Source organism: Ursus arctos, unplaced genomic scaffold (genome assembly GCF_023065955.2).
Source record: "Ursus arctos isolate Adak ecotype North America unplaced genomic scaffold, UrsArc2.0 scaffold_34, whole genome shotgun sequence".
Classification (NCBI taxonomy): Eukaryota; Metazoa; Chordata; class Mammalia; order Carnivora; family Ursidae; genus Ursus; species Ursus arctos.
The window spans coordinates 12603711-12630724 of NW_026623030.1; the positions used below are offsets into that span (position 1 = coordinate 12603711).

Here is a 27014-nt window from a genome sequence, read left to right on the forward strand (position 1 = left end):
CTTCACACAGGAGCAGGCATTGAAGATGAGTCTTGATAGGTGAGTGGGCATTTGCTAGGTGTTTTAGGCAGTAAGAATAATATGAATAAAAAGCATTGTCATATACTTTCTTTTCCTCAACTCTGAAGTCTTCATTGATGAAAGACTTGATATTGAAAGTATTTTTCAAAAATAACCAGCTTGGGGACACCTGGCTGGCTCAGTCAGTAGAGCATATGACTCTTGATCTCAGTGTAGTGAGTTGAAGCCCCACAGTGAGGGTACAGATTACTTCTGGAGATAAAAATAATCTGCTTGATCTTTGCTTTATAAATCTGTCCCATCCTGTGCTTTATTTGATGCGAGATTATCTGTGATTCACCTTTTGACTCATGCTACCGTCTCTCCCCATGGGACCTTAGTTTCCCTCTGCTTTCCAGAAAATTATAAGCCAAATGGAGTTTTAAAATGTGTATATATCCTTTCTTCTTTCAGATGCGTGGCCAGAAAGTTCTTATATTTGTGGATTCGAATGACTTTTGGAAGAGTATTTCCCTCTAAAGCCAGGTAGTATTAGCTCAGAACACCAGACTTCTCTGAGTTCATTCTAGGTTTTTGTTTTGTGTTAAGCCCATGTGTAACCTTCGTTACGGCATGTGTTACATTCCCCCGCCCACTCCACCAGCCTCCAGCAGGCATATAATGGTAACCCAGCATAAAAACGAATGTGTGAAGGAATCCTGACTAAACCAGGATAGCTAAGACCTTCTCTGAAAAAAAAGTATTTGCCCAGAAGTAAATAATCTCTCTTTCAGGGCACTGTTGAGACTGACCACATTAACTAGGTCTAGGACAGAACCTGGGCGAAAAGTTGGCATTGGCAAGGGGAGTGACATTTTAGTCCAGAGAATGTCCCTGTGCCGCAGCTTCACTTCGTATGGGCCACTGCCCCCTGCTGCGGGTTTTGGTTAAACTTGCTTGAGCTGCAGCACGAAGAACGAGGGGAGCCCCCAGGGTCAGGGACATGTGCAGCAGCTTGTGGGGTCCAGTGGAGGGTATATTTCAGAGGAAGAATTGGCAGCCATTGAGATGTAAGCATTTAAAAAAAAAACAAGCAAACGTTGTGGGTTCTTAACCCCTCCACTCTTCCCTTATTACAACATTTCTTTTCTTTTTTTTTTTTTTAAGATTTTATTTATTTATTCGACAGAGAGAGAGACAGCCAGCAAGAGAGGGAACACAAGCAGGGGGAGTGGGAGAGGAAGAAGCAGGCTCCCAGCAGAAGAGCCTGATGTGGGGCTCGATCCCATAACGCCGGGATCACGCCCTGAGCCGAAGGCAGACGCTTAACCGCTGTGCCACCCAGGCGCCCCTCTTACAACATTTCTTGTTTCATTTTTCTGACATTGTAGCTTTCCTCATCTGGAACATCATCCAAATCTTTTGATTCAAAGTCTTTAAAGCAAATTTGGCCTGTGGGTGTCCTCTGAAATCTTTGCATATGCCCTGTGGGGGGCCCATGCTGTTCCCACCTCCTTTGTGTGTCTTTACCAGTGAAGCTCCCAGTGTGGCAGCGGTCCGTCCCAGCTGCACAGGGTAGGCACAGTTCACCTCTGCTTTTCCTTCTTCTCCTGGACCTTGACCCTGTCCTTTTCACTTCCTTGATAGCTTTTCAGTACCTTCAAATAAAGTTGTTGTGTGTTTCTTAAATTCAGTTGAGTATTTCATTTATTACCCCCCCATTAGCTTAGAAGTTTTATACTTTTATTCTTCTTTTAGTGACTGCCCTAAAGAATATAATATATATCTTTAATTTATCAGAGTCTAATGTTAATTGGCCCTTTTGCCCTCTTCCCAAACAAGGCAAGGTTCTTAGAACACTTTAACTCTGTCTGTCCCTCTCCTCACTTACATACCCTTATCATAAGGTATTTTAATTCGATTTCTATTTTAAAATCCGCAAAACATTATTTTTTCTTGTTTTATACAGCTAATATTCATTTAGATTTATTCACGTATTTACCCTTCCTGTTCTTTTTTTTCTCTGCGTCTCCAGGTTTCCATCTGTGATTATTTTCCTTCTGTCATTGGAACATCGTGATCATTTGCTTTAGAATAGATCTGCTTGTGATGAATTCTCTGAGATTTTGTCTAAAATTTTTTTTATCTCACTTTCGTTTTTGAAGGATATTTAACTGCATAGGGAAGTCTAGGTTGCCAGTTTTTTCCCAGCATTTTGAAGATATTTCATTGTCTCACGGCTTGATTTGTAAGTCGTTAGTCTTAATTATTGCTGTTTGGAAGATTCATTATCTTGTTTTTCAGAGTTTTTTTTTTTTTTTTAAGACTTTATTTATTTGACAGAGTGAGAGAGCACAAGCAGAGGGAACAGTAGAGGAAGAGGGAGAAGCAGACTCCTCGCTGAGCGGGAGCCTGAAGCAGGGCCCGATCACAGTACCCTGGGGTCGTGATCTGAGCTGAAGGCAGATGCTTTACCCATTTGAACCACCCAGGCACCCCTTATATTTCAGAGTTTTAATATGATATGGCTAGGTGTGGATTTATTTTATTTATTTTTTTTAAAGATTTTATTTATTTATTTGACAGAGATAGAGACAGCCAGCGAGAGAGGGAACACAAGCAGGGGGAGTGGGAGAGGAAGAAGCAGGCTCATAGCGGAAGAGCCTGATGTGGGGCTCGATCCCATAACGCCAGGATCACGCCCTGAGCCGAAGGCAGACGCTTAACCGCTGTGCTACCCAGGCGCCCCTGGATTTATTTTCTTAAAGTCTTTTAGCTCATTCTGAGATAATAGGTAACAGGGTTTTGTATTTTTGCTTTGTTTTGTGGACACATCTTTCTGGCATACTTTGTCTGTAGGCATGTTATTCTCCTTTTCCTTTCTCATACAATAACTTCGTATAGGATTTGACCTCAAATATCTTGTTGCTCATTTTAATGTGGAATTGATCTTTCTGAACTTTTCAGAGTGAGGTAAGATCAGTTAACTTTCCTATTTCACAGAACTCCCACTTCTGTCTTATTTGTAGTATTAAAAAATATGGCGCTTGCTCTATGGGATATCCTAGTTCTGTTCCCCTAAAATACTTAGTGTGATCCTCTCCTTCCTTGTCTCTCTTATTCCTCTCCTGCTCAATTTCTATTCTACTTCCAGCAGTTTTTCCTCATTCTGAAGCTCTGGCCTAAAGGGGAGCCTGGCATGTTTCTGAGACGAGGGACAAGACTGCTTCAACTGTTATCAGTTCTGTCTACATGAACCCTGGTAGTGGAAAGGAGAAAACTGCTCTCAGGTTCAGCTGCTAGTCTCAGATGGGGCCTGGACACTTTGTGGTGACCATTTATTGGCTGTTTTGGGGTTTCCCCATTCTTAGTTTCCTTAGATGCCACCCCCATTGCTCCTTCTTCCTCCTGTAGAAATGTTAATACCATGGGGGTCTTTTGACTATGGATGGTTTGTCTTCGCTTGCTTGCATTTTGTTTTCATGGGGATACCTTGTCCCCTGGTTTTGTTTTAATTGATACATGAATTTTTGGTTTTGCTACATGGTTGCTGTGTGTGTTTTATGGGGATTCAGAGACTGGAAAACTATGTTGTCCCCTCCACTATCTTCCCCAAATTCTTTTCCTACTTAATGTTATTTAACTTAATATTTGACCCATATTTAACTGGAAATGTCTGTTTAAATAATACCCATTTATAGTCCCAGTACTTGGGAAATGCTGATTATATTAGAAATGCATTTGACTCTTAAGAGTAAGTCTGACAGTGGCTTTAACAAATTGCGATTTGCTTTTTCTCATAAGCAATCTGGAGGTTGGTGTAGGTTTAGCTGCTCGGGGAAGCCATCAAAGATTCAGGCTTTTAGTACCTTTCGAGTTCACCATTCTTAACATATTGGTCCTTTGTCTTCACAGATGACACTGCATAGTTGCAAAATGACTGTTCTGTTTTACACAGGAAGGAGTAGGGAAGGGTGGTGTCAGATCTGTCTTTTACACAGGAAAACAGAACTTTCCTGGAAGCCCTCAGCTGCATTCTGCTTCTGCCTCATTGTCCAGAGCTGTCCATTGGCTACTTTTTGCTACAGAGGAGGCTGGGAAAGAAACCTTTCCAGCCTCTGCACCAGATGCCTATGAGGAGGCAGAGGCTTGACAGTGGGTGTCAGGTTAGGCAGTGACCAATGTCTGCCATACTACTTGAAAATCATCCTGTTATACTCTACTTTCTTTGCTCTTAAGTGGTAGCAGGGTCTGGGGGAGAGAATACTGGACTGGAATTTGGGAGACCTGAGTTTTGGTCCTAGCCCAGACCCTAGCTAATTGTTTGATCTGGGGATAAGTTATGGCTCTGGGCCTTAGTTTCTCAAATTGTGAAATGTGAGAGTAAGAATACTGCTTGTTCTCTAAGCATCTATCAGAATTAAAATTCTGATACTGTGTTGACCTAGAAATGTAGGATAGGATTTTTTTTTTTATATCCAGGTTGTAATCTCTTTTTAAATCAAGTGGGTTTTTTATTAGTTTGGGGAAGATTGGACATATTTATGTTTGCTTTTTTGTTTGTTTTGCTCTTTTTTTTCATGTTATTCCTCACTTTTAGGAATATTAGGGAAGAATTAATGTCTACCAGAAAATGCAGACTAATGTCTTTATGTTCTTGGAGATGTTCTTAGAACTTTTATAAACTGGCATTGTTTTATCATTAATAAACCGAACCAAAATGACCATTGACTTAGTAGGGCAAAAATAATGCAGTAGATGTCCATATATAAGGTAGTCTTAAATATGAAGTAGTCACCTATTTTCCTGGAGAGAAGATCTGAACAAAGTTTTTTTGTTAACTTGAGAAGTAGGTGAAACAGTCATGTCCTCTGCAGTATTTAGTTCATCAAGATTTCTTCCTCATTCTTAGCTAATGGCCTTGCTTCCTACCTCCTTGATAGAAACAACGGAAGAGGGGCACCTGGGGGGCTCAGGTGGCTAAGCGTCTGCCTTGGGCTCAGGTCATGATCTTAGGGTCTTGGGATCGAGTCCCACATCGGGCTCCCTGCTTGGTGGGGAGTCTCCTTTTCCCTCTCCCTCTGCTCGTGTGCTCTCTCTCTCACTCACCCTGTCTCTCAAATAAATAAAAGCTTTAAAAAAAGAAGAAGAAGAAAAAGAAACAACAGAGGAGACCCGTACAAGCTCCCTCCATCACATCCACCCACCACCAACATGTCACCGTGCAAGCTGCTTTCCCTACCATCAGGCAGGTGACCTGTCCTTGCTCTCGCCTGCGGCAGAATCTTGGCTTTTGCACCGTTTCCTTCATGCCCACTCAAGGCTGTTACTCGAGCAATTTGTTTTTCTCTCTTCCACGTCAATTTTTTGCCTTTGACTGGATCATTTGCAGCAGCATATACCCTTATTTCTCTCAACCTGAAAAAAAATCTTTTGGGCGTCCTCCTGCAGCTCGCAGTGCGTCTGTTTGCTCCCCTTACATCAGCTCCCCTGGCCGTACTGCCTCTGACACGTCTTACAGTCTCTCTTAAATCCATCCCGCTAGGCCTTAGATCCTACCTGTCCACCGAAACTGTTTTTGTTAAAGTCACTACATCATCTTTGCACTGCTTCTGTGTCCCTCACAGCCGTGGCAATCTCATCAACTCTCAGGACGATTGCCAAATATATCCGCCCTGCCCAGACCTCTCCCTTGTCCAGACTCTGCTATGTACATGACAGTTCCACTGTGTGTCTAATACATGTCACAACTTAATATGCTCAAGACCAAAATCTAGGTCATCCCCACAAACCACTCTGCCAAACTTTCTCCCTCTCAGTTAATGGAAACTCCCATATTTCCAGGAACCCGGGTCAGAAACCTGGGAGTCACCTTTCACATCTCTTTTTCTCTCACACCCCAATTTGCAAAGCCAAATGCCAAAATTGTGGTGACTCCACTTTCAAAATGTATTCAGACTCCAGCTCTCTCCAGCACCTCCAGCTACTACCACCCTGGTCCAGGTCATCGTCGTGTCTCCCCTGAATGACCGCAGTAACTTCACTGGTCTCCTGCTTCCAGCCCTGCCCCAGTCAGTCCCTTCACGACAGGTATTTTGAGTAGATCAAGTCCTGTCACTCCTCCACTCAGATGGCAGATGGCTTCCCTTCTGGCTGAGATTACGTAAAAGCCATAGTCCTTACTTGGCCCATAAGGCCAATCACCTTTTTGTTTTACCTATCTATGGATTTTTTTTTTTTTTTTTTTACTTTCTGCTGTCCTGTTTTAAATTTCATACACCTCATTTTGTTCTCTGATTATTCCTTTTTTAAAGAATAGCATCCTGGAGATTCATAATTTTTTGAGGTTAATGTAGCAATTTGTTTTTAAGATTTTTGCTTATATTGTCTCTTTCTCCTCAGCCCCTTTTTTCTCTGTGCTTTTGGTCATTGTCTCATATGGGAGCCTTTCCCTAAATGTCAAAAGATCCTTTTATTGTCTGTTCATTTTTAGGAGTTAGGCACTAAAATGCTGATTTTGGAAGCTTTTCTATGTATGCACAGGGACTCGTAAATTGAAGGCTTCACTTTAGGCTTTTGAGACAGAAACCAGAACGTTTTCACTGGGAAACCTCCAACTCTCAGTATCTAAAAGCCTTCTCCCGGGGGTGCCTGGGTGGCTCAGTCAGTTAAGCATCTGCCTTGGGCTCAGGGTCCTGGGATCAAGCCCTGTGGTGTGCTCCCTGCTCAGTGGGGAGTCTGCTTCTCTCTCTCCCTCGCTGTTCCCCCTGCTTGTGCGCTCTCCCTCTCTCTCTCTCAAATAAATAAATAAAATCTTTAAAAAATCATAATAAAAGCCTTTTGCTTAGGCTGATCAGTTTTCCCCAGAGGAGAAGAATCCTCCAAACTCCTTCTGGGGTTGAGTGGCTTGGAGGCAGGTGGTAGTGGGTATAAGCTTGGCTGTAGGCACAGGAGAGGGAGTGCAGGTCTCACTGTTGAGCGTGTGGACTCTGTTGAAGACCCTCTCCAGACTCTGCCTGGTGTTCTGCAGTCCAGTGCCCGGCTGTTCAGCCTCTGCGGAGAGAAGCCGCAGTCTCTGCTTGGGTGAATAACAGGACCTAGGGGCCTAACTGCTTATGCCCCAGCTTGCCAGCAATCCTGTGTTTTCTTCTCCAGCCAGGGCTCCCCCATTCCTGATGCCACATGTTCCCTGCCTTTCCAGGGTCTCTGCCACCAGCTGGTTGCTCCTTGATTCCCTCAGCACAGGACCCTTAGCTGTCCCTCTGCTTTCTCTGCCCTGTTGATTCAGTCGCCACTCGCCTGCCTGCTTTACTATCATCTAAAAGTTGTTGACATCACTTGTCTATCCTGGTTGCTCCTATTCTCCGTCTTTGTGGGCTTACACCTTTCAGAAGCTGTTATTTTAGTGGAGTTTTGGGAAGAGAAGGAAGTAGAGGGACCGTAGTAGATGGTAGAAGGAAGTACATGTGCAAATGCAAGTGGTTCTTTTCCATTAACATTTTTAAAAATCATGAACAAAGTTGTTGTTTAAAAAATTTTCAGGGGCGCCTGGGTGGCATAGCGGTTAAGCGTCTGCCTTCGGCTCAGGGCGTGATCCCGGCGTTACGGGATCGAGCCCCACATCAGGCTCCTCCGCTATGAGCCTGCTTCTTCCTCTCCCACTCCCCCTGCTTGTGCTCCCTCTCTCGCTGGCTGTCTCTGTCTCTGTCGAATAAATAAATAAAATCTTTTAAAAAAAATTTTTTCAAACTATAGACACGTGTAATAGAAAACACCAGTCTCCTATAATCTCACCCTGAGAGATAACCGCTGGTAATATTTTGGTATACTGGAAACTTTTTCACGCTTTTAATAAGTATAACATAATCATTTATGTATGTGCACAGAGTGTATGCATATACACGTAGGTATGTTTTTATGTATGCATACAAATATGTGTGCATACATTATATATATATAGAAGTATATGTAAATTTGGTACTGGAAATACAAAAAAATTAATTTTTAAAAATGGTGTCATACATACTATGAGGTAGCTTTATCTTTTCACCTAACAGCTTCTCTGGAACATCTCTCCATTTCAGCATCACTTAGCTCTACTTCAGGAAAAATGACTAGGTGGTATTGATTGAATTTAACCTGTCCCCTTTTGAGGGGCATTTGTTGTAATTTTCTCTCTTTCTCTCTCTCTGTTTTTTTTTTATTACGAACAGTGGTGAAGTGAATTTCCCCGTGTGTGTGTGTGTATATATATATATATATATATTTTTTTTTTAAGATTTTATTTATTTATTTGACAGAGATAGAGACAGCCAGCGAGAGAGGGAACACAAGCAGGGGGAGTGGGAGAGGAAGAAGCAGGCTTCCAGCGGAGGAGCCTGATGTGGGGCTCGATCCCATAACGCCGGGATCACGCCCTGAGCCGAAGGCAGACGCTTAACCACTGTGCCACCCAGGTGCCCCTCCCCATGTATATTTTTGCTAGCTAGTCTTTTAGAAGCCATGAGCAGTGAGGAGGAAGGACATGTTAGTAACCTGCAGAACCATGAAAAGAAATTCAAAGTGACTGGCACAGAGTTCTTGAGTCACTAGTCACCTTGACAGTGCCTGTTAGCATCGACACAATCTGCCATTGCTCTTGTTTTCTTTCTGATTGCCCTGATGGCCCTGTCTTTATTTCCTCTACCTATCTTTGGCTATTTTTATAACTCCTCTGGCCAGATTTCAGTTAAACTAATATGCTCTCTTCCTGTAAGTACTAGGAATACCATTAGGCATTTGCTTATATCTTTTAATCTCCTGTATAGGTAAATGGGAAGTGTAGCTACCAATCAAAAATATTTTTTAGTCTGATTATGCTAAGTGAAGTAAGTCAAGCAGAGAAAGACAATTATCATATGGTTTCACTCATTTATGGAACATAAGAAGTAGCAGGGAGATTGGTAGAAGGAAGGGAAGAATGAAGTGGGGGTAAACAGAAGGGGGAATGAACCACGAGAGACTGTGGACTCTGGGAAACAAACTGACGGCTTCATAGGGGAGGGGGGTGGGGGGTTGGGGTAGGCCAGTGATGGGTATTAAGGAGGGCATATATTGCATGGAGCACTGGGTGTTACACGCAAACAATGAATCATGGAACACTACAGCAAAAACTAAGGATGTACTGTATGGTGACTAACACAACATAATAAAAAAATTAAAAAAATTCTTTAGTCTGATGAAGGAAAAAAAACGAGAATAATTATCAACTCACGGTATTTGGAAAGTCAGATTTTTATTTTACCTTAACCTCTTTAATTGGTAAGATCTGTAGTATAATATTTTTCAGCTTTCTTTCTAATTTAAGTAGTTCTAAGGTTTTGATCTGAAAAATATCTGTTTTTATTCTATTCTGGTGTTGTCAAATAATGAGCCACACTTTTCTGTGAGAAAGCAAAGGCAATATGAAACTGATTTGGAAATAAATATCAGCTCCCACATCATCATGGATCTCTCTGATTTTTGTTCATTGCTGAAGGTTTTACTATGAGCAAAGAATACTTCGGAAGGTCTTTGAGGAATGGAAAGAAGAGTGGTGGGTGTTCCAGCGAGAGTGGAAACTCTGTGTTCGAGCAGACTGTCACTACAGGTGAGGTTTCCTGTTATATTACTTTAATTTTACTGATACACATTATTAAACAGTTGTTAGCACGTTTTTGGTCAAAAGGAGAAAGTTTATTTGTTTGTTTTCCAAAGATTGACTTATTTATATGAGAGAGAGAGAAAGAGTGCGAGCAGGGGCAGAGAGAGAGGGAAAGAATCTCAGGTAGACTCCCAACTGAGCGGGGAGCCTGACATGGGGCCCAATCCCATGACCCTGAGATCATGACCTGAGTCAAAGTCAAGAGTTGGACGATCAACCAATTGAGCCATCCAGGCGCCCCAAAAGAAGAAAGTTTTTTGCCCCCAGTTTTATTGAGATAGAATTGACATGTCACTGTATGAGTTTTAGATATACAGCCTGAAGGTTTGATTGTGAAATGATTACCACAATAAGTTTAGCTTACGTCCATCATCTCATACAGATACAATAAAAAGAAATGGGGAAAAAAGAAAAAAGCTGGGTGGCTCAGTTGGTTAAGCATCTGACTTCAGCTCAGGTCATGATCTCAGGGTCCTCGGAACTGACACTCATTGGGCTCCCTGCTCATCAGTGAGTCTGTTTCCCCCTCTCCCTCTGTCTCTCCCCCCACTCATGTTCTCTCTCGCTCTCTCTCTCAAATAAATAAATAAAATCTTTTTTTAAAAAAAAGGTTTCTTTTAGTTATAATGGAAAGTCTTAGTATTTATTCTCCTAACAACTTTCACACATATCATACAGTAGTGGTAACTGTAGGCATTGTGTTGTACATTTCATCTCCAGGACTTCTCTGTTTTATAATTAGAAGTTTGTACCATTTGACCACTTTCCTCCAATTCCCTCTCCCATCCCTGCCTCCAGTAACCACGTATCCGATCTTTTTCTCTGAGTTTTTTGTGTTTGCTTTTAGATTCCACCTGTAAATGAGATCATACAGTATTTGTCTTTGTCTGACTTAATCACTCAGTGTAATGCCTTCAGGGTTCATCCATGTTGTCACAAATGGCAGGATTTCTTTGCTTTTTATTCCATTGTATGTATATACCACACCTTTTCCATTCATCTATCCAAGTTCCATGTGTTGGCTGTTGTAAATAGTGCTGCTGTGAACATGGGGGTACAAATATCTTTTCGAGTTAGTGTTTTCATTTGCGTTGACTATATTCCCAGAAGTGAAATTGCCGGGTCATGTGGTAGTTCTACTTTTAATTTTTTGTGGATCCTCCATACTGTTTTCTATAGTGGCGGTAGCAGTTAATAGTCCCACCAACAGTGCACAGAGGTCCCTTTTCTCCACATTCGTGCCTGCTTTTGTTATCTCTTGTCTTTTTGATCATGGTCATTCTAACAGGTGTGAGGCGATAACTCCTTGTGGTTTTGATTTGCATTTCCCTAATGACTAGTGATGTTGAACATCTTTTCATGAACCTGTTGGCCTTTCATATATATATATATATATCTTCTTTGGGAAAATGTCTATTCAGTTTCTTTGCCTATTTTTTAATTGGATTATTTGGAGGTTTTTTTGCCATCAAGTTGTAGGAGTTCTTCATATGTTTTGGATATTAACCCTTTATCAAATATATGGTTTGCAGATATTTTTTCCCATTCCGTAGGTCATCTTTTTCACTTTGTTGATGTTTCTTTTGGTGTGGGGAAGTTTTTTGGTTTGATGTAGTCCCATTCGTTTATGTTCGATTTCATTGCTTGTGCTTTAGGTGTCATATCAAAAAAATCATTGCTAAGACCCATGTGAAGGAGCTCTTTTCCTGTATTCTTTTTGGGAGTTTCATGGTTTCTGGGTCTTATATTTAAGTCTTTAACCCACTGTGAGTTAATTTTTGTGAGTGGTTTAAGATAGGGGTCTAGTATCATTCTTTTATACGTGAGTATTGAATTTTCCCAGCACCATTTTTCGTAGAGATTGTCATTTCTCCATTGAGTAGTCTTGGCTCCTTTGTCAAATATTAGTTGACCATATATACTTGGGTTTGTTTCTGTTCCATTGGTCTGTTTTTATGTCCGTGTCATACTGCTTTGATTACTATAGCTTTATAGTACAGCTTTAAATCAGGAAGTGTGATGCCTCCTGCTTTGTTCTTCTTTCTCAGAATTGCTTTGGATGTTTTGGGTCTTTTGTGGGTCCATGGAAATTTTAGGGTTGTGCTACTTCTGTAGAAAATGCCATTAGAATCTTGATAGGGCTTACCTTGAATCTATAGATGGATTTTGGTAGTATTATTTTAATTGTTTTAATAATATTTTAATATTAACATTTAATTATGTAATTAAATTACATAATTTAAAAACATTTTAATTGTATTAATTCTTCTAATCCTTGAACGCGGGATACCTTTCCATTTATTTTTGTCTTTGATTTCTTTTGTCAGTGTTATGCAGTTTTCAGAATAGAGATCTTTCACCTCCTTGGTTAAATTTATTACAGAATTTTTTTATTGTTTTTGATGCTGTTGTTAATGGAATTGATTTGTTTTTCAGATAGTTCACTGTTCATGTATGGAAATGCTACTGATTTCTGTGTGTTGATTTTGTATCCTGCAAAGTTTACTGAATTTTTTATTAAATATAATAGCTTTAGGTCTGAGTCTTTAGGATTTTCTATATATAAAATCATGTCGCTTACAAGTAGAGACAATTTCACTTCTTCCTTTCCAATTTTGATGCTTTTTATTTGTTTTTCTTTCCTGATTGCTTTGACTGGGACTTTCAGTATTATGTTGAATAGGAGTGGTGAGAGTGGACACTTTTGTCTTGTTCCTGATCTTAGAGGAAAAGCTCTCAGCCTTTCTCCTTTGAGTATGATGTTAGCTGTGGGCTTGTTATATATGGCCTTTATTAGATATGTTTGGTCTATCTGTAATTTGTTAAATGTCTTTATCATGAATGGTTGTTGAGTTTTGTCACATGCTTTTTCTGTGTCTATTGAGGTGATCCTGTGATTCTTTTTCATTCTGTTAATGTGATGGATCACAGTGATTGGAGAAGAGTTTTGAATCCTATTCTCTTTTTCTTCAAATTCTTTCTAGAATAAGTAAGATCAAAGTCCTAAATTAAACCCAAGCACATGTGCATATGGGCACACACACAGAGACACCTCTTTAAGTAACTATTATTTGTTGCTCATGTTAATGATTTGAATAGGGTTTTCTCACTGATTCTCAATTCTGTATAATTGCTAAGAGTGTTCTGTTTTTTTAAAATAGTAAGTTGCTTTAATTTTTATTGATTATAGGAGAAAATAAATGCCCAATATGGGACATTAAGAAAATAGAAATAGAAAAAACTAAATCTTGATATTGGTACTCCCAAGTATAAGTAGAGGAAAAAGTAAAAATTGGAATTATATCAAATACACATTTTATACCTTTTTTATACAATAAAAAATTAATGTATCTTACACATTGTATCTTTTAAAAATAGTATTTACTGTCATAATCACTTCTTTATTTAGGTTCTTTGGGTCAGGGTTTCTTTTTTCTCTTTTTTTTAAGATTTTATTTATTTATTTGACAGACAGCCAGCGAGAGAGGGAACACAAGCAGAGGGGGTGGGAGAGGAAGAAGCAGGCTCATAGCGGAGGAGCCTGATGTGGGGCTCGATCCCATAACACCGGGATCACGCCCTGAGCCAAAGGCAGACGCTTAACCACTATGCCACCCAGGCGCCCCTGGGTCAGGGTTTCTGATTTGTGGATATTTCAGATAAAGTAAAGACAATGTTGAATCATTCTAATAAGCTTATAGAGTATCAAATCAAGTCTTAGGAAATGGGATAGTGAAAATATGGAGGGACTGACAGTCTTAATGTGTATAGTGTATGGAGAAGGAAAAGACAAAAGTATCATTGACCATGTTTAGTGCAGAGGAGAGGTAACGTTTTCATAATGTGGATGATTAAAGTGATAAGGGTATGACTGCTACTCCAAATGTCACAGCTTTGTGAATGCTGAAGGTGAAGTCATTCTCAGATAATTCAAGCCTATTTTTCCTTAGTGATACTGTGAGGTGAGGAGAATGACTGTCCATCAAGGAGAATAGGGTTCACTGTGACTATGGGAAATAAAATTTTAGCTTAGGATATAGATATGGCTTTCTTGGATCAGAAGCCTCCATGTTAATTTCTGAGTACAGAATGGACTGGGTATATTGAATTAGGAGGTTTTTTTTTGGTTTAAAGAAATGCCAGTTGGGGCACCTGACTGGCTCCAGTCTGTGGAGTACGAGACTCTTAATCTCGGGGTTATGAGTTCAAGCCCCATGTTGGGTGTAGAGATTATAAATAAACTAACTTTAAAAAAATAAAGAAATGCCATTTGCTTTTTTTTTTTTCCCTCCTCAGATATCACTTGTACAACCTGATGTTCCAGACCTGGAGGACCTATGTGCATCAGCAGCAGGAGATGAGGAACAAGTACCTTAGAGCTGAGAATCATGGTGAGAAAAGGAAGTACACGTCTAAAGAAAATGCCTCCGTTTATTTGATTGTCTTTTATGAACACATTTTTTGAGAGCAGTTTTAGTTAGGTTCATAGTGCAAAATTAAGGGGAAGATACGGTGATTACCCATATACCTCTTCCCTCACACATGCGTAGTCTCTCCCACTATCAGCATCTCTCACGAGAGCGGTACGTCTGTGACAGTGAACCCACATCAACACATCATAATCACTCGAAGTCCATAGTTTACACTAGGGTTAACTCTTAGTGTTGTACCTTCTGCGGACATGTATCCATCATTATGGTATCATACAGAGTATTTTCACTGCTCTAAAGATCTTCTGTGCTCTGCCTATTTAGCTCATCTTCTCCACTTGGGAACTTTTTTTTTTTTTTTTAAGATTTATTTATTTGAGAGAGAGAGCACGAGTGGGAGGGGCAGAAGGAGAGGGAGAGTGACTCTCAGGCAGACTCCACGCAGAGCATGGAGCCCAGTGCAGGGCTCAGTCTCCCAACCCCGAGATCATGGCCTGATCTGAAACCAAGGGTTGGACGCTCAACCGACTGCACCACCCAGGCACCCATCTACCCCACCCCCAGATCTACCCCACCCCCAGCAACTTTCTACTGTCTTCATAGTTTTGCCTTTTCCAGAATGTCCTATAATTGAAATCATATAGTGTATAGCCCTTTCAGATTGGCGGCTTTTACCTAATATGAACTTAGGGTTCCTCCATATCTTTTTATGGTTTGATACCTCATTTCTTTTTAGTGCTGAATAGCACTCCATTGTCTGGATGTACCACAATCTGTTTATCCATTTCTAAGAAGGACATCTTGGTTGCTTCCAAATTTCAGCAGTTATAAATAAAGCTGCTATAAATTTCCATATGCAAGTTTTTGTATGGACATAAGTTGCCAGCTCCTCTGGATAAATACCAAGGATGGCAATTGCTGGATCATATGATAAGAGTATGTTTAGTTTTGTAAGAAACTGCCAAACTGTCTTGCGGAGTGGCTGTACTATTGTGCATTTCCACTAGCAATGAATGGGTGTCTGTTGCTCCACATCCTTACGCATGTGGTGTTGACAGTGTTCCGGATTTTGGCCATTCTAATAGGTGTGTTGTGGTATCTTGTGGTTTTAATTTGTATTCTCTGATGACATATGACATGGAGCATCTTTTCATATGCTTATTTGCCATCTGTATATTTTTGCTGAGGTGTCTTTTGTCCATTTTTTAAATTGGATTGTTTTTTTGTTGAGTTTTAAGAATTCTTTGTATATTTTGGATAATAATCTTTAATCAACTGTGTCTTTTGCAAATATTTTCTCCCAGTCTGTGGCTTGTCTTCTCATCTCTTTACATTGTCTTTTGCAAAGCAAAAATTTTAATAAAGTCCAGCTCATCAAATTTTTTTTTTTTTTAAAGATTTTATTTATTTATTCGACAGGATAGAGACAGCCAGCGAGAGAGGGAACACAAGCGGGGGGAGTGGGAGAGGAAGAAGCAGGCTCACAGCGGAGGAGCCTGATGTGGGGCTCGATCCCGTAACGCCGGGATCACGCCCTGAGCCGAAGGCAGACGCTTAACCGCTGTGCCACCCAGGCGCCCCAAGCTCATCAAATTTTTCTTTCATGGATCATGCTTTTGGTGGTGTTATCATACCCAAGGTCATCTGACTTTTCACCTATGTTATTGTCAAGGAGTTTTATCGTTTTGTGTTTTACATTTAGGTCAGTAGTCCATTTTGAGTTAATTTTTATGACGAATGTAAGATCTGTGTCTAGATTCTTTTTTTTTTTTAATGTCTAAGTCCATTTGATTCTGCACCATTTGTTGAAAAGACTGTTTTTGCTCCATTGTATTGCCCCTGCTACTTTGTCAAAGATAAATTGGCTGTATTTACATGGGTCTGTTTCTGGGTCCTCTCTTCTGTTCCATTGATCTATTTGTCAGTTCCTTCACCAATACCATTTTGTTTTGACTACTGTAGCTTTATAGTAAGTCTTGAAGTCCGGTAATGTCATTCCCCAACCTTGTTCTTTTCCTTTAATATTGTGTTGGCTATTCTGGGTCTTCTGTCTCTCCATGTAAACTTTAGACTCAGTTTGTTGATATCCACAAAATAACCTAGTGGGATTTTGGTTAAGATTGCTTTGAATCTATATATCAAGTTGGGAAGAAGTGACATTTTGACAATACGGAGTCTCCCTATCCATGAAAATGGAATATCCCTCCATTTATGTAGTTCTTTGATTTTGTTCATCAGAGTTTTGCAGTTTTCCTCATATTGACATTGTATATATTTTGTTAGATTTATACCTGAGTATTTTATTTTTGGGGGTGCTAATGTCAATGGTATTGTGCTTTCAGTTCCAAATTCCATTTGCTCATTGTTGGTATATAGGAAAGCAATTAACTTTTGTATATTAACTTTGCATCTCAGCCTTGCTATGGATTGCTTATTACTTCCAGGCATTTTTTTTTTTTTTTTTTGCTTGTTTTGTCAGTTCTTTTAGATTCTCTGCATGGACAGTTGTGTCACCTGTGAACACCTTTCTGATCTTTATACCTCTTACTGCTTTTTCTTGTCTTGTTGCATTAGCTAGAATGTCTATTATAATGTTGAAAAGCAGTAGTTGAGGGGTGCCTGGGTTGCACAGTCGGTTGAGTGTCCAACTTTTGGTTTCAGCTCAGGTCTGATCTCACGGTTGGTCAGGAGATCAAGCCCTGTGTTGGGCTCCGCACTCAGCACAGAGTCTGCTTGTTTCTCTCTCCCTCTCCCTGCACGCGCTCTCTCTCTCTAAAATAAGTAAAATAAATCTTAGAGAAAAAAAAAGAAAAGGAATAGTTGAGAGGGGTCATTTCTGCCTTGTACATGATCTTAGTGGGAAAATTTTGAGTGTCTCATCATTAAGTATGATACAGGCTTTTTGTAGATATTCTTTATCAAGTTGAGGAAGGCCCCTCTCTTTTTTCCTAGTTTCCTGAGAGCCCACATTTACTTTTACAGAAGCTCTTGGGGAAGACAAATACATTATCTCTGAGAGAAAATAACTCCAAGTCAAAGGGAACATTTGTTTGATCCCGTTTCTTATTATCCAGAATCTCTATCTCTGAGCAAGAACTGCCGTATCTCCTATATAGTCATATCCCTTTTTCTCCATATGGCATGGTTTTGGCACCTCCAACTCATTTAAGCATGATTTCTGTGAACTGGCTCTTCTTGCCCTCCCACAGCATCTGGAGCAGTTGTCTGTCTAGTTGTCATGTGTCAGGTTGCAGTGCTTACTTCTGGTCTTCCTTGTCCAGGTTGCCCCTTGGTGATCTTGTGGCCAGTTTAGCTCTGGTCAGTATCTGGTTCCTCTGTGCGTTGAGTCCAGAAACCCATGTTGGGAGTCTAAGAGAAAAAGGCACTGAGTTTCAGAATGATAGTGCAGCCTGCGTTAGCAGCTGCCTCATACCCATTTCACGTGAATGCCTTGCAGATACCTCAAACTCAGCAAGTTCCAAATACAGCTTGTCAATTGCCCCACATTTAGATCTGCTTTTCCTCCTACTTTTTCCTAGCTCAGTGAGAAACCTTACTGAGGCGTGGACTATCCATTCCTCATGCCTCACATCATTCATCTACGCATATAATATGGCTCTCCGATGTGTCACTTGCGCTCGTCTTTTCTTCACTATTGCCGTATCGATCCTCCTCTTTTCCCCCAGAGTTTTATAATTCCTCTTCTTTCATCACCCTGCATTTATTTTCTCTCCCTTCTCACTGTCCACGTGGCCAAAATAGTGGTAAGACATAGATAAGATCATGTCACTCCTGTACATACAAATTCATTTGGCTCCTCTTTGCTGATAAAGTCAACACTCCTTGGTATAGCATACGAGGTCTTCACCTTTTCTCTTCTGTACCTTCCATACACCCTACGCCCTTGCCACACTGGATGTGCGCCTCCATATCTTTCCATGTTTGCCCCTGCAGTTCCTCCAGCAGGCCCATTTCAAATATCATCTTCCCCATGTAGCGTTCCCTTCTCTCCCCCAGCACAGTGGGTTCTTTCTTCCCTTGTCTGTTTCCCCAGAAGGTAAGAAGCTGTTCCAAGGCTTCTTAGTTATAGCACCAGGTGCATGGTTTCGGTATTTAGCTGGTAAGTTGCTTATGTTTTGTTGTTTCCTTTTTAATTTATACTTACTCCTTTATAAGAATCTTTTTGGTGTATAGTTCTTTGAATTTTGAGGAATGCATAGTTGTGTAACCACCGCCACAATCAAGAGACAGCAAGTTCCATCACTCCTGACCTTGTGCCAACTCTCTAATACACCTTCCCTCCACACTTGATTCCTGGCAACCACTGATCAGTTCTTTATCACCAGAGACTTTTCTTTTCTAGAACGCCGTATAAGGGGAAGCATACAGTAGGTAGTATTTTGACACTGCCTTCTTTCACTTAGCATAATGCATTTGCGATACATCCAAGTTGTTGCATGTATCAGTAGTTCGTTTCTTTATATTGCTGAGTAGTATTCTGTACACTGCACAGTAGGAGTATATTGTTTATCCATTTCCTGACTGAAAGACATCTGAGTTGTTTCTAGTTTTAGACAACTATGAATAATAAATCATAAACATTTTTATCTAGTTTTCCATGTGAATACTTCCCTTGGGTAGATTATCTAGGCATAATTATCTAGTGTGATTAGGCATAGGATTGCTGGGATCTTACAATAGGTGTATATTTAACTTTATAAGAAACTGCCAAACTGTTTCCCAAAGTGACTGTACCATTTTGCATTCCTACCAGCAATTTATGAGAGTTCTCCTTGTTTTGCATCTTACCAGCACTTGGTATTGCCATTTAAAATAAAATTTTAACTATACAGATAGGTGTGTGAAAGTATTTCATTAAGGTTGTAATTTGTATTTATGTAATGATTAAGGATGTTGAATATCTTTTCCTATGCTTACTTGCTATTTATATCTCTCTTTTTGGTGAAGAGTCTGTTCAAGATCTTTTGTCCTTTAAAATTGGTTGTTTGTGTTCTTGTTGAGTTTTGTTAAAAATATATTCTGGTTACAAGTCTTTTGTGAAAAGCATGATTAGCAAGTACTTTCTCCCAGACTGTGGCTTGTCTTTTCATTCTCTGTCTCTCTCTCTCTCTCTTTTTCTTGTCTTTTCATTCTCTTAACAGTGTCTTTGCAAAGCAAAAATTTTTAATTTTGATAAAGTCCAATTTATTATTTTTTGGTTTTATGAATGTGTTTTTGATACTGTATCTAGGAACTCCACCTACTTCAAAGTTACAAAGATTTTCTCCAGTGTTTTCGTCTAAAAGTTCTATGGTTTTACGTATGGATCTTGTATGTCCTGCAAGCTTGCTAAGTTCATTTATTAGTTTATAGGAGCTTTTTTGTAGATTCCATGGGATTTTCTATACAGATAGTTAAGTCATATGTGAACAGAGACAGCTTTATTCCTTCCTTTCCAGATTATTTTTATTACACTGGCTAGAGCTTCCAGTAAGATATGGAATAGGAGTGGTCAGTGTGGACATCCTTGCCTTGTTCCTGATCTTAAGGGACAAACATTCAGTGTTTAATCATTAAATATGATGTTAGCTGTAGGTTTTTTGTAGATCTCCTTGTCAGGTTAAGGATGTTCTATTCCTAGTTTTCTGAGCATTTTTATCAGGGGCATTAAATTTTATCAAATGATTTTTCTGTATCTATTGAGATGATTCACTGCTTTTCCTTTTTAGTCTACTAATTTGGTGAAACAGCAATTTTCAAATTTTGAACCTCAGATTAATGCCATTCTGTATATATTGCTGGGTTAAGTTTGCTAATTTTTTTGTTGAGGATTTTTACATCTGTGTTCATTAGGATATTGGCCTGTATTTTCTTTTGTTATAATGTCTTTGTCTCATTTTGGTTTGGGGTAATACTGGCTTCATAGAATGAGTTGGGGAGTGTTTCATCGTCTTCTATTTTCTAAAAAGGATTTATAGAATTCATATTGTTTCTTCCTTAAATATTTGGTAAAATTCTCCAGTGAACTCATCTGGTCCTGGTGTTTTCTTTGTTGAAGAAGTTTGAACTTTGAATTCAAGTTTTTGAGTAGATGTAAGACTATTTAGATTACCTCTTCCTTCTTGAATCAGTTTTGGTAATTTGTTTTTCAAAGAATTGGTCCATTTTAAATATGTTGTTGAATTTATGGTATAGAGTCATTTGAAGTATTCCATTATAATGTTAATGTCTGTAGGGTCTGTAGTGATAGCTCCTCTCATTCCTAATATTTGATCATTTATGTCTTTAGCCTTCTATTTTTGGTTTAAGTGTGGCTAGAGCTTTATCAGTTTTTAAAAATTTTTTTTTATTTTAATGTTTTTTTATTATATTATGTTAGTCACCATACAGTACCTCCCTGGTTTCTGATGTAAAGTTCGATGATTCATTAGTTGCGTATAACACCCAGTGTACCATGCAATACGTGCCCTCCTTACTACCCATCACCAGTCTATCCCATTCCCCCACCCCCTCCCCTCTGAAGCCCTCAGTTTGTTTCTCATAGTCCATAGTCTCTCATGCTTCCTTCCCCCTTCTGATTACCCCCCCTTCTTTATCCCTTTCTTCCCCTACCGATCTTCCTAGTTCTTATGTTCCATAGATGAGAGAAATCATATGATAATTGTCTTTCTCTGCTTGACTTATTTCACTTAGCATTATCTCCTCCGGTGCCGCCCATGTTGCAGCAAATGTTGAGAACTCGTTCTTTCTGATAGCTGAGTAATATTCCATTGTATATATGGACCACAACTTCTTAATTCAGTCATGTGTGGAAGGGCATCCTGGCTCCTTCCATGATTAAGCTATTGTGGACAATGCTGCTGTGAACATTGGGATGCATATGGCCCTTCTCTTCACTACGTCTGTATCTTTGGGTAAATACCCAGTAGTGCAATGGCTGGGTCTTAGGGTAGCTCAATTTTTAACTTTTTAAGGGACCTCCACACTGTTTTCCAGAGTGGCTGTACCAACTTGCATTCCCACCAACAATGTAGGAGGGATCCCCTTTCTCCACATCCTCTCCAGCAATTGTTGTTTCTTGCCTTGTCAATTTTTGCCAGTGTAACTGGCATAAGGTGGTATCTTAGTGTGGTTTTGATTTGAATTTCCCTGAAGAGCTTTATCAGTTTTATCCATCTTTTCAAATAACCATCTTCTGCGTTCATTTTCTGTTGTTTTCCTGTTTTCAAGTTCCTTGATTTCTGTTCCTGTTTTTATATTCTCTCACTTCTGCAAGGTTTGGTTTTAGTTTGCTTTTTTTTTTTTTTTTTAAAGATTTTATTTATTTATTTGACAGAGATAGAGACAGCCAGCGAGAGAGGGAACACAAGCAGGGGGAGTGAGAGAGGAAGAAGCAGGCTCATAGCGGAGGAGCCTGATGTGGGGCTCGATCCCATAACGCCAGGATCACGCCCTGAGCCGAAGGCAGACGCTTAACCGCTGTGCCACCCAGGCGCCCCTTAGTTTGCTTTTTTCTTCTCTAGTTTCTTAAGATGCAAGCTGAGATTATTGATTTGAGGTCTTCCTTTGTTCTAACACAAACATTTACTCTAAGAAAGTTACCTTTAAGCACAGCTCGACTGCACCCCACAGATTTTAATATTTGCAATTCTGTTTTCATTCAGTGAAAAATGTTTTCTTTCCTTTTTTTTTTTTTAAAGGTTTTATTTATTTGCCAGAGAGGGAGCTAGCGAGAGTACAAGCAGGGGGAGTGGCAGGCAGAGGGAGGAGCAGACTCTCTGCTGAGCAGGTAGCCTGATGTGGGACTTGATGCCAGGACCCAGGGATCATGACCTGAGCCAAAGGCAGATGGTTAACCAACTGAGCCACCCAGGTGTCCCTGAGAAATGTTTTCTAATTTCCATTAAGACTTCCTTTTTGACCCAGAGATTATCTAGAAGTGTGGTTAGTCCTATATTGGGGACTTTCTAATACCCTTCTATATTTATAGAAGTAGTTCAAAATATGTTTATTAATTTTCTAGTTTACCCCATTAGGAATGAGAGAACAGACTTAGTATGATTTCAGTTCTGTTAAAGTTGTTAAGGTTTGTTTTATTTTGTTTGTTTTAGGACATTTATCTTGTGAATATTCCATATTTGAGGAATATGCATTCTGCTATCTCATGTTATTTGCAGTTATAATAAATACAGCTATATTATGGAGTAGAAAGAATAGTCACTTGAATTCTTCAGGGTGGCTGAAGTCCATTAAGTGTCTGACTCTTGGTTTTGACTCAGATTGTGAGCTCAAGGTTATGATCTCAGAGTCATGAGAGCATGGAGTCTGCTTAAGACTCTGCTCACCCCCATGTTTGCGTTTGTGTGCACGTGCGGGCACTCTCCCTAAAAGAAATAAATAGATCTTTTAAAAAAAGAAGAGTTCTTTCTGACGTGTGACAGTTGTCTCAGACCATGCCCACAGACCTCAGGGAATGTCTGTTCATTTTTGCACTGTTTTTTTTAAATTTAATTTTATTTAAATTCAGTTAATTAATATAGTGTATTATTAGTTTCAGAGGTAGAGTTCAGTGATTCATCAGTCGTGTGTAACACAGAGTGCTCATTACATCATGTGCCCTTCTTAATGCCCATCACCCAATTATCCCATCCCCCCCACTCACCTCCCCTCCAGTAACCCTCAGTTTGTTTCCTATGGTTAAGAGTCTCTTACAGTTTGTCTCCCTCTCTGATTCTGTCTTGTTTTATTTTTCCCTCCCTTCCTCTATGCTCCTCTGCTTTGTTTCTTAAATTCCACATATGTGAAATCATATGATGATTGTCTTTCTCTGATTGACTTATTTCACTTAGCATAATGCCCTCTGGTTCCATCTATATCACTGCAAATGGCAAGATTTCATTTTTTGATGGCTGTGTAATATTCCATTTGTATATATACCACATCTTCTTTAGCCATTCATCTGTCGATAGACATCTGGGCTCTTTCCACAGTTTGACTATTGTGGACATTGCTGCTTTAAACATTGGGGTGCAGGTACCCCTTCAGATCACTGCATTTGTATCTTTGGGGCAAATACCTAGTAGTGCAATTGCTGGCTTGTAGGGTAGCTCTATTTTTAACTTTTTGAGGAACCTCCATACAGTTTTCCAGAGTGGCTTTACCAGCTTGCATTCCCACCAGCAGCATAAAAGGGTTCTCCTTCCTCTGCATCCTCGCCAACATTTGTTGTTTCCTGACTTGTTAATTTTAGCCTTTCTGGCTAAGTGTGAGGTGGTATCTCGTGGTTTAGATTTTTATTTCCATGATGCGGAGTGATGTTGAGCATTTTTTCGTGTGTCTTTTGGCCATTTTTGTGTCATCTTTGGAGAAATGTCTGTTCATGTCTTTTGCCCATTTCTTGATTGGATTATATGTTCTTTGGGTGTTAAGTTTTGGTAAGTTCTTTATAGATTTTGGATACTAAAATCAACTATTTCCTTTGCTGTGCAAAAACTTTTTATCTTGATGAAGTCCCAGTAGCTCATTTTTGCCTTTATTTCCCTTGCCTTTGGAGACATGTCTGGCCAGAAGATGCCACAGCCGTGGTCAAAGAGTTGCTGCCTGTGTTCTCTTATAGAGTTTTGATGGATTACGGGCTCACATTTAGGCCTTTCATCCATTTTGAGTTTATTTTTGGGTATGGTGTAAGAAAATGGTCCAGTTTCATTCTTCTACATGTGGCTGTCCAATTTTCCCAGCACTGTTTGTTGAAGAGACTATCTTTTTTCCATTGGATATTCTTTCCTGCTTTGTCTAAGATTAGTTGATCATAGAGTTGAGGATCCATTTCTGGGTTCTCTGTTCTGTTCCATTGATCTATGTGTCTGTTTTTGTGCCAGTACCATACTGTCTTGATAATTACAGCTTTGTAATACAGCTTGAAGTCTGGAATTGTGATGCCCCCAGCTTTGGTTTTCTTTTGCAACTTTCCTTTGGCTATTCAAGGTCTTTTCTGGTTCCATACAAATTTTAGGATTATTTGTTCCAGCTCTGTGAAAAATGATGGTATTTTGATAGGGATTGCATTGAATGTTTGAATTGAATATTGCTCTGGGAAGCATAGACAGTTTAACAATATTTATTCTTCCAATCTATGAGCACGGAACATTTTTCCATTTTTTTGTGTCTTCCTCAGTTTCTTTTGTGAGTATTCTATAGTTTTCAGTCACTCTTCCACTGTTAAGTAAAAAAGTAACAAGTACTTTCAGGCCTTAGCGAAGTGTGGTTCTCAGATTGTCCAGAATCATGGCAGAGACCATTAATGCAGATTCTTGGGTACCACCCTCAGAAAATAACAGCTTGCGTTTATCGGAGACACTTTTCATTGATGATCTCATTTGCTCTTGGCAAACACACCTTTAAGGAAGGCACCATCTTGCAGATGAGGAACTTGTATGAGGTTACTCAGCTCAGTGACGAGGTCAGTATTCAAACCTCGTTTGTCTTGCTCAGGAACCCAAAACTCTAAACCCAAACTCTAAACTCTAAACCACAGCAGGCCCCCAAGGGGCCTGAGGAAGCTACATGTTAAGTTCATGTTTTGACTTGACTTGTCAGTTGCTGTGAAATATAAATATAGCTCCCATCCTATTGACCACACTTTGGAGAATGTCCTGAAAATGGTTGACATAATTTTGTTTTCTCCTTTGTGTTCTAAAAAAGAAGAGAAATTTATTTCATTAGTGATGACTTGATAATGAAAATGGGATTTACTGCAAAGGGAGACCTGTGGACCTTTGCAGTTCCTGTATCTAGTAAAGTCTGTTTTCTCCAGGATCATTACTGCTCCTTTTCATTCTGTTTTCCAAGCAGATATAGATGGTGTCCTTTTCTTATGTCTTGCTTATTCTACTTTACAATTATTGTTTCAGACATCAAGTTTTATGACGTGATTTCTTCTTCTCCTTTAACTTTATACTGTGGAAAATTTTAAATATCTACAAAATTGAAAGTTGGAATAATGAACCTCCATGTACCTGTCACCCAGGTTCAACAATTGCCAACTCAGACCAGTCTCACTTCTCTGCTTTTTATTATTCACATCATTTTATCTGTAAATATTACAGAACATATCTCTAAAAATAAGGGATTTAGAACAAAAGATTTCTGAGCAGCGCAGTATATTGATTTTCCTGTGTTTTGTAAATGTCATCACTTACATAGCCCTTCTTGTGTCCTTGCGTCCTTATTTATTTTGTAGAGCTTCACAACTTTTCCACCAGGGGGCACTCGAAGGCAGGAGGAATTTAGATCTTCAAAAGGAGGGATGAATAGAGAGCCCATGAGCTTTTGTCAGAGTAATGTAGCTCTCCCTACTCCTTTTTGAAAATCTTTTTGTTGCCTCTAGACGCAAAGCAAAAAATGCGGCAGGCCTGGAAGTCCTGGCTGATCTACGTGGTTTTCCGTAGAACCAAACTTCAGATGCAGACCACCGCCCTGGAGTTCAGGCAACGAAGTATTTTGTGGTGAGTGCGCTCCTTTGCCCCACAGATCAGCCACCGCCATCTTACCTCAGCCTTGTTTTACGAAGTATTAAAACCCACCTTAAAAACAGTGTTTCGAACATAATCGATGCTTAATAAATATTTATTGACAACTTGTTCAACTATACGATCAGGTTTTCACACAATCAGAAGTAACACCGATTGAGTACTTACTGTGTTCTAAACCCTGGGTTTTGTGTGTGTGATTTTTTTTTAACGTAAAGTCTCATTTAATCGTCACCATAAACTAAACTAAGTACTGTTTTGTAAAGATGAAGATACAGTCTCCGAAAGGTTGAGTATCTTGCCCAAGCTCATAACAGTTGTATTTGGCAAAATAGGGCTCACCTACCCACCTTTCTGAGGCCAAAGCCCATGCTCTTAACTGCCGTGCACAGCGTTTTGTCAGCACTGTCCACACTTTAGAGAGACATGAGTTAGAGGACTTTGAAAGCCAGACTTGTGTAACAGTGAGCTGCTTTATAATGGGACTGATCCCTCTGTACGCTATCTCTGGTAGTCCTTTGGTGTCCTGAATGGCAGCATATTAAAAGCTCAAAAGAGCTAGACCCTCTGTGTAGTATGGATAAGGGCAGAAGCTTTGCAGACGAGCTCAAATCCATGTTCCGACGTGCAGTGTTGGGTCGTTTCATCTCTTCACATTTCACTTTCCTCATGTGTGGGACAGGCACACCATTAAGTGTCTTTCAGGGTTGTCATGGAAGAGATAATATCTGAAGTATTTAGCGCAGTATCCAGAACATCAGTATACCTAAAAATTCTTTTTTTTAATAATATTTTTTATTATGTTAGTCACCATACAGTACATCCCTAGTTTTTGATGTAAAGTTCCATGATTCATTACTTGCGTATATCACCCAGTGCTTTATTTATTCAGTGATGTTTATTGGGAGCTTTAAATGTTTCTGGTACTACACTGGGTGCCGGGGCTGCGTTCAGGGAACTTGTAATTCCCTGAATGCTTAAAAAGATAAGCAGTAATGCAAGACTGTGCGAGATTTTGAAGTGAGTGATGCAGCTAAGCCTGGCCCAGATTAGGAGGACAAAGATTTTGCTAGGTTAGAGTAACCAGGCAAAGTGAGTGTTTCTGTGAAAAAGAGAGGTTGCAGACTCTCTTTTCCTCACTATTTTCCTACAGCTAATTAGAAAATAAGCAGAGAAGAGCCAAAACAGGAAATCCAAAAGCCATGTTTTTTGCAGATTATTCTGTAAAATCTCCTGTTTTTTTTTTAATGTTGGCAGTAATTCATAAATATATATTTTAAACCTGTGTAGTTCCCAGTAGAGCATGTCTATAGTTTCTAAGGCTAGAACCTTAGGAGCCATCAGTTTCCAACCCTTAACTGGCTCTTCTAGAAC

The 27014-nt window shown here is 39.7% G+C and overlaps 1 protein-coding gene across 1 annotated transcript in view; it reads left to right on the forward strand.

The window, feature by feature from the left end:
• The window catches only part of SFI1 (SFI1 centrin binding protein), an 89900-nt gene that overhangs the window by 16345 nt on the left and 46541 nt on the right, over nucleotides 1-27014 (forward strand). Inside the window, 4 exon segments of the mRNA XM_057305897.1 lie at nucleotides 475-546; nucleotides 9518-9628; nucleotides 13979-14073; nucleotides 25499-25616. Coding sequence (XP_057161880.1) covers nucleotides 475-546; nucleotides 9518-9628; nucleotides 13979-14073; nucleotides 25499-25616 — 396 coding nt within the window.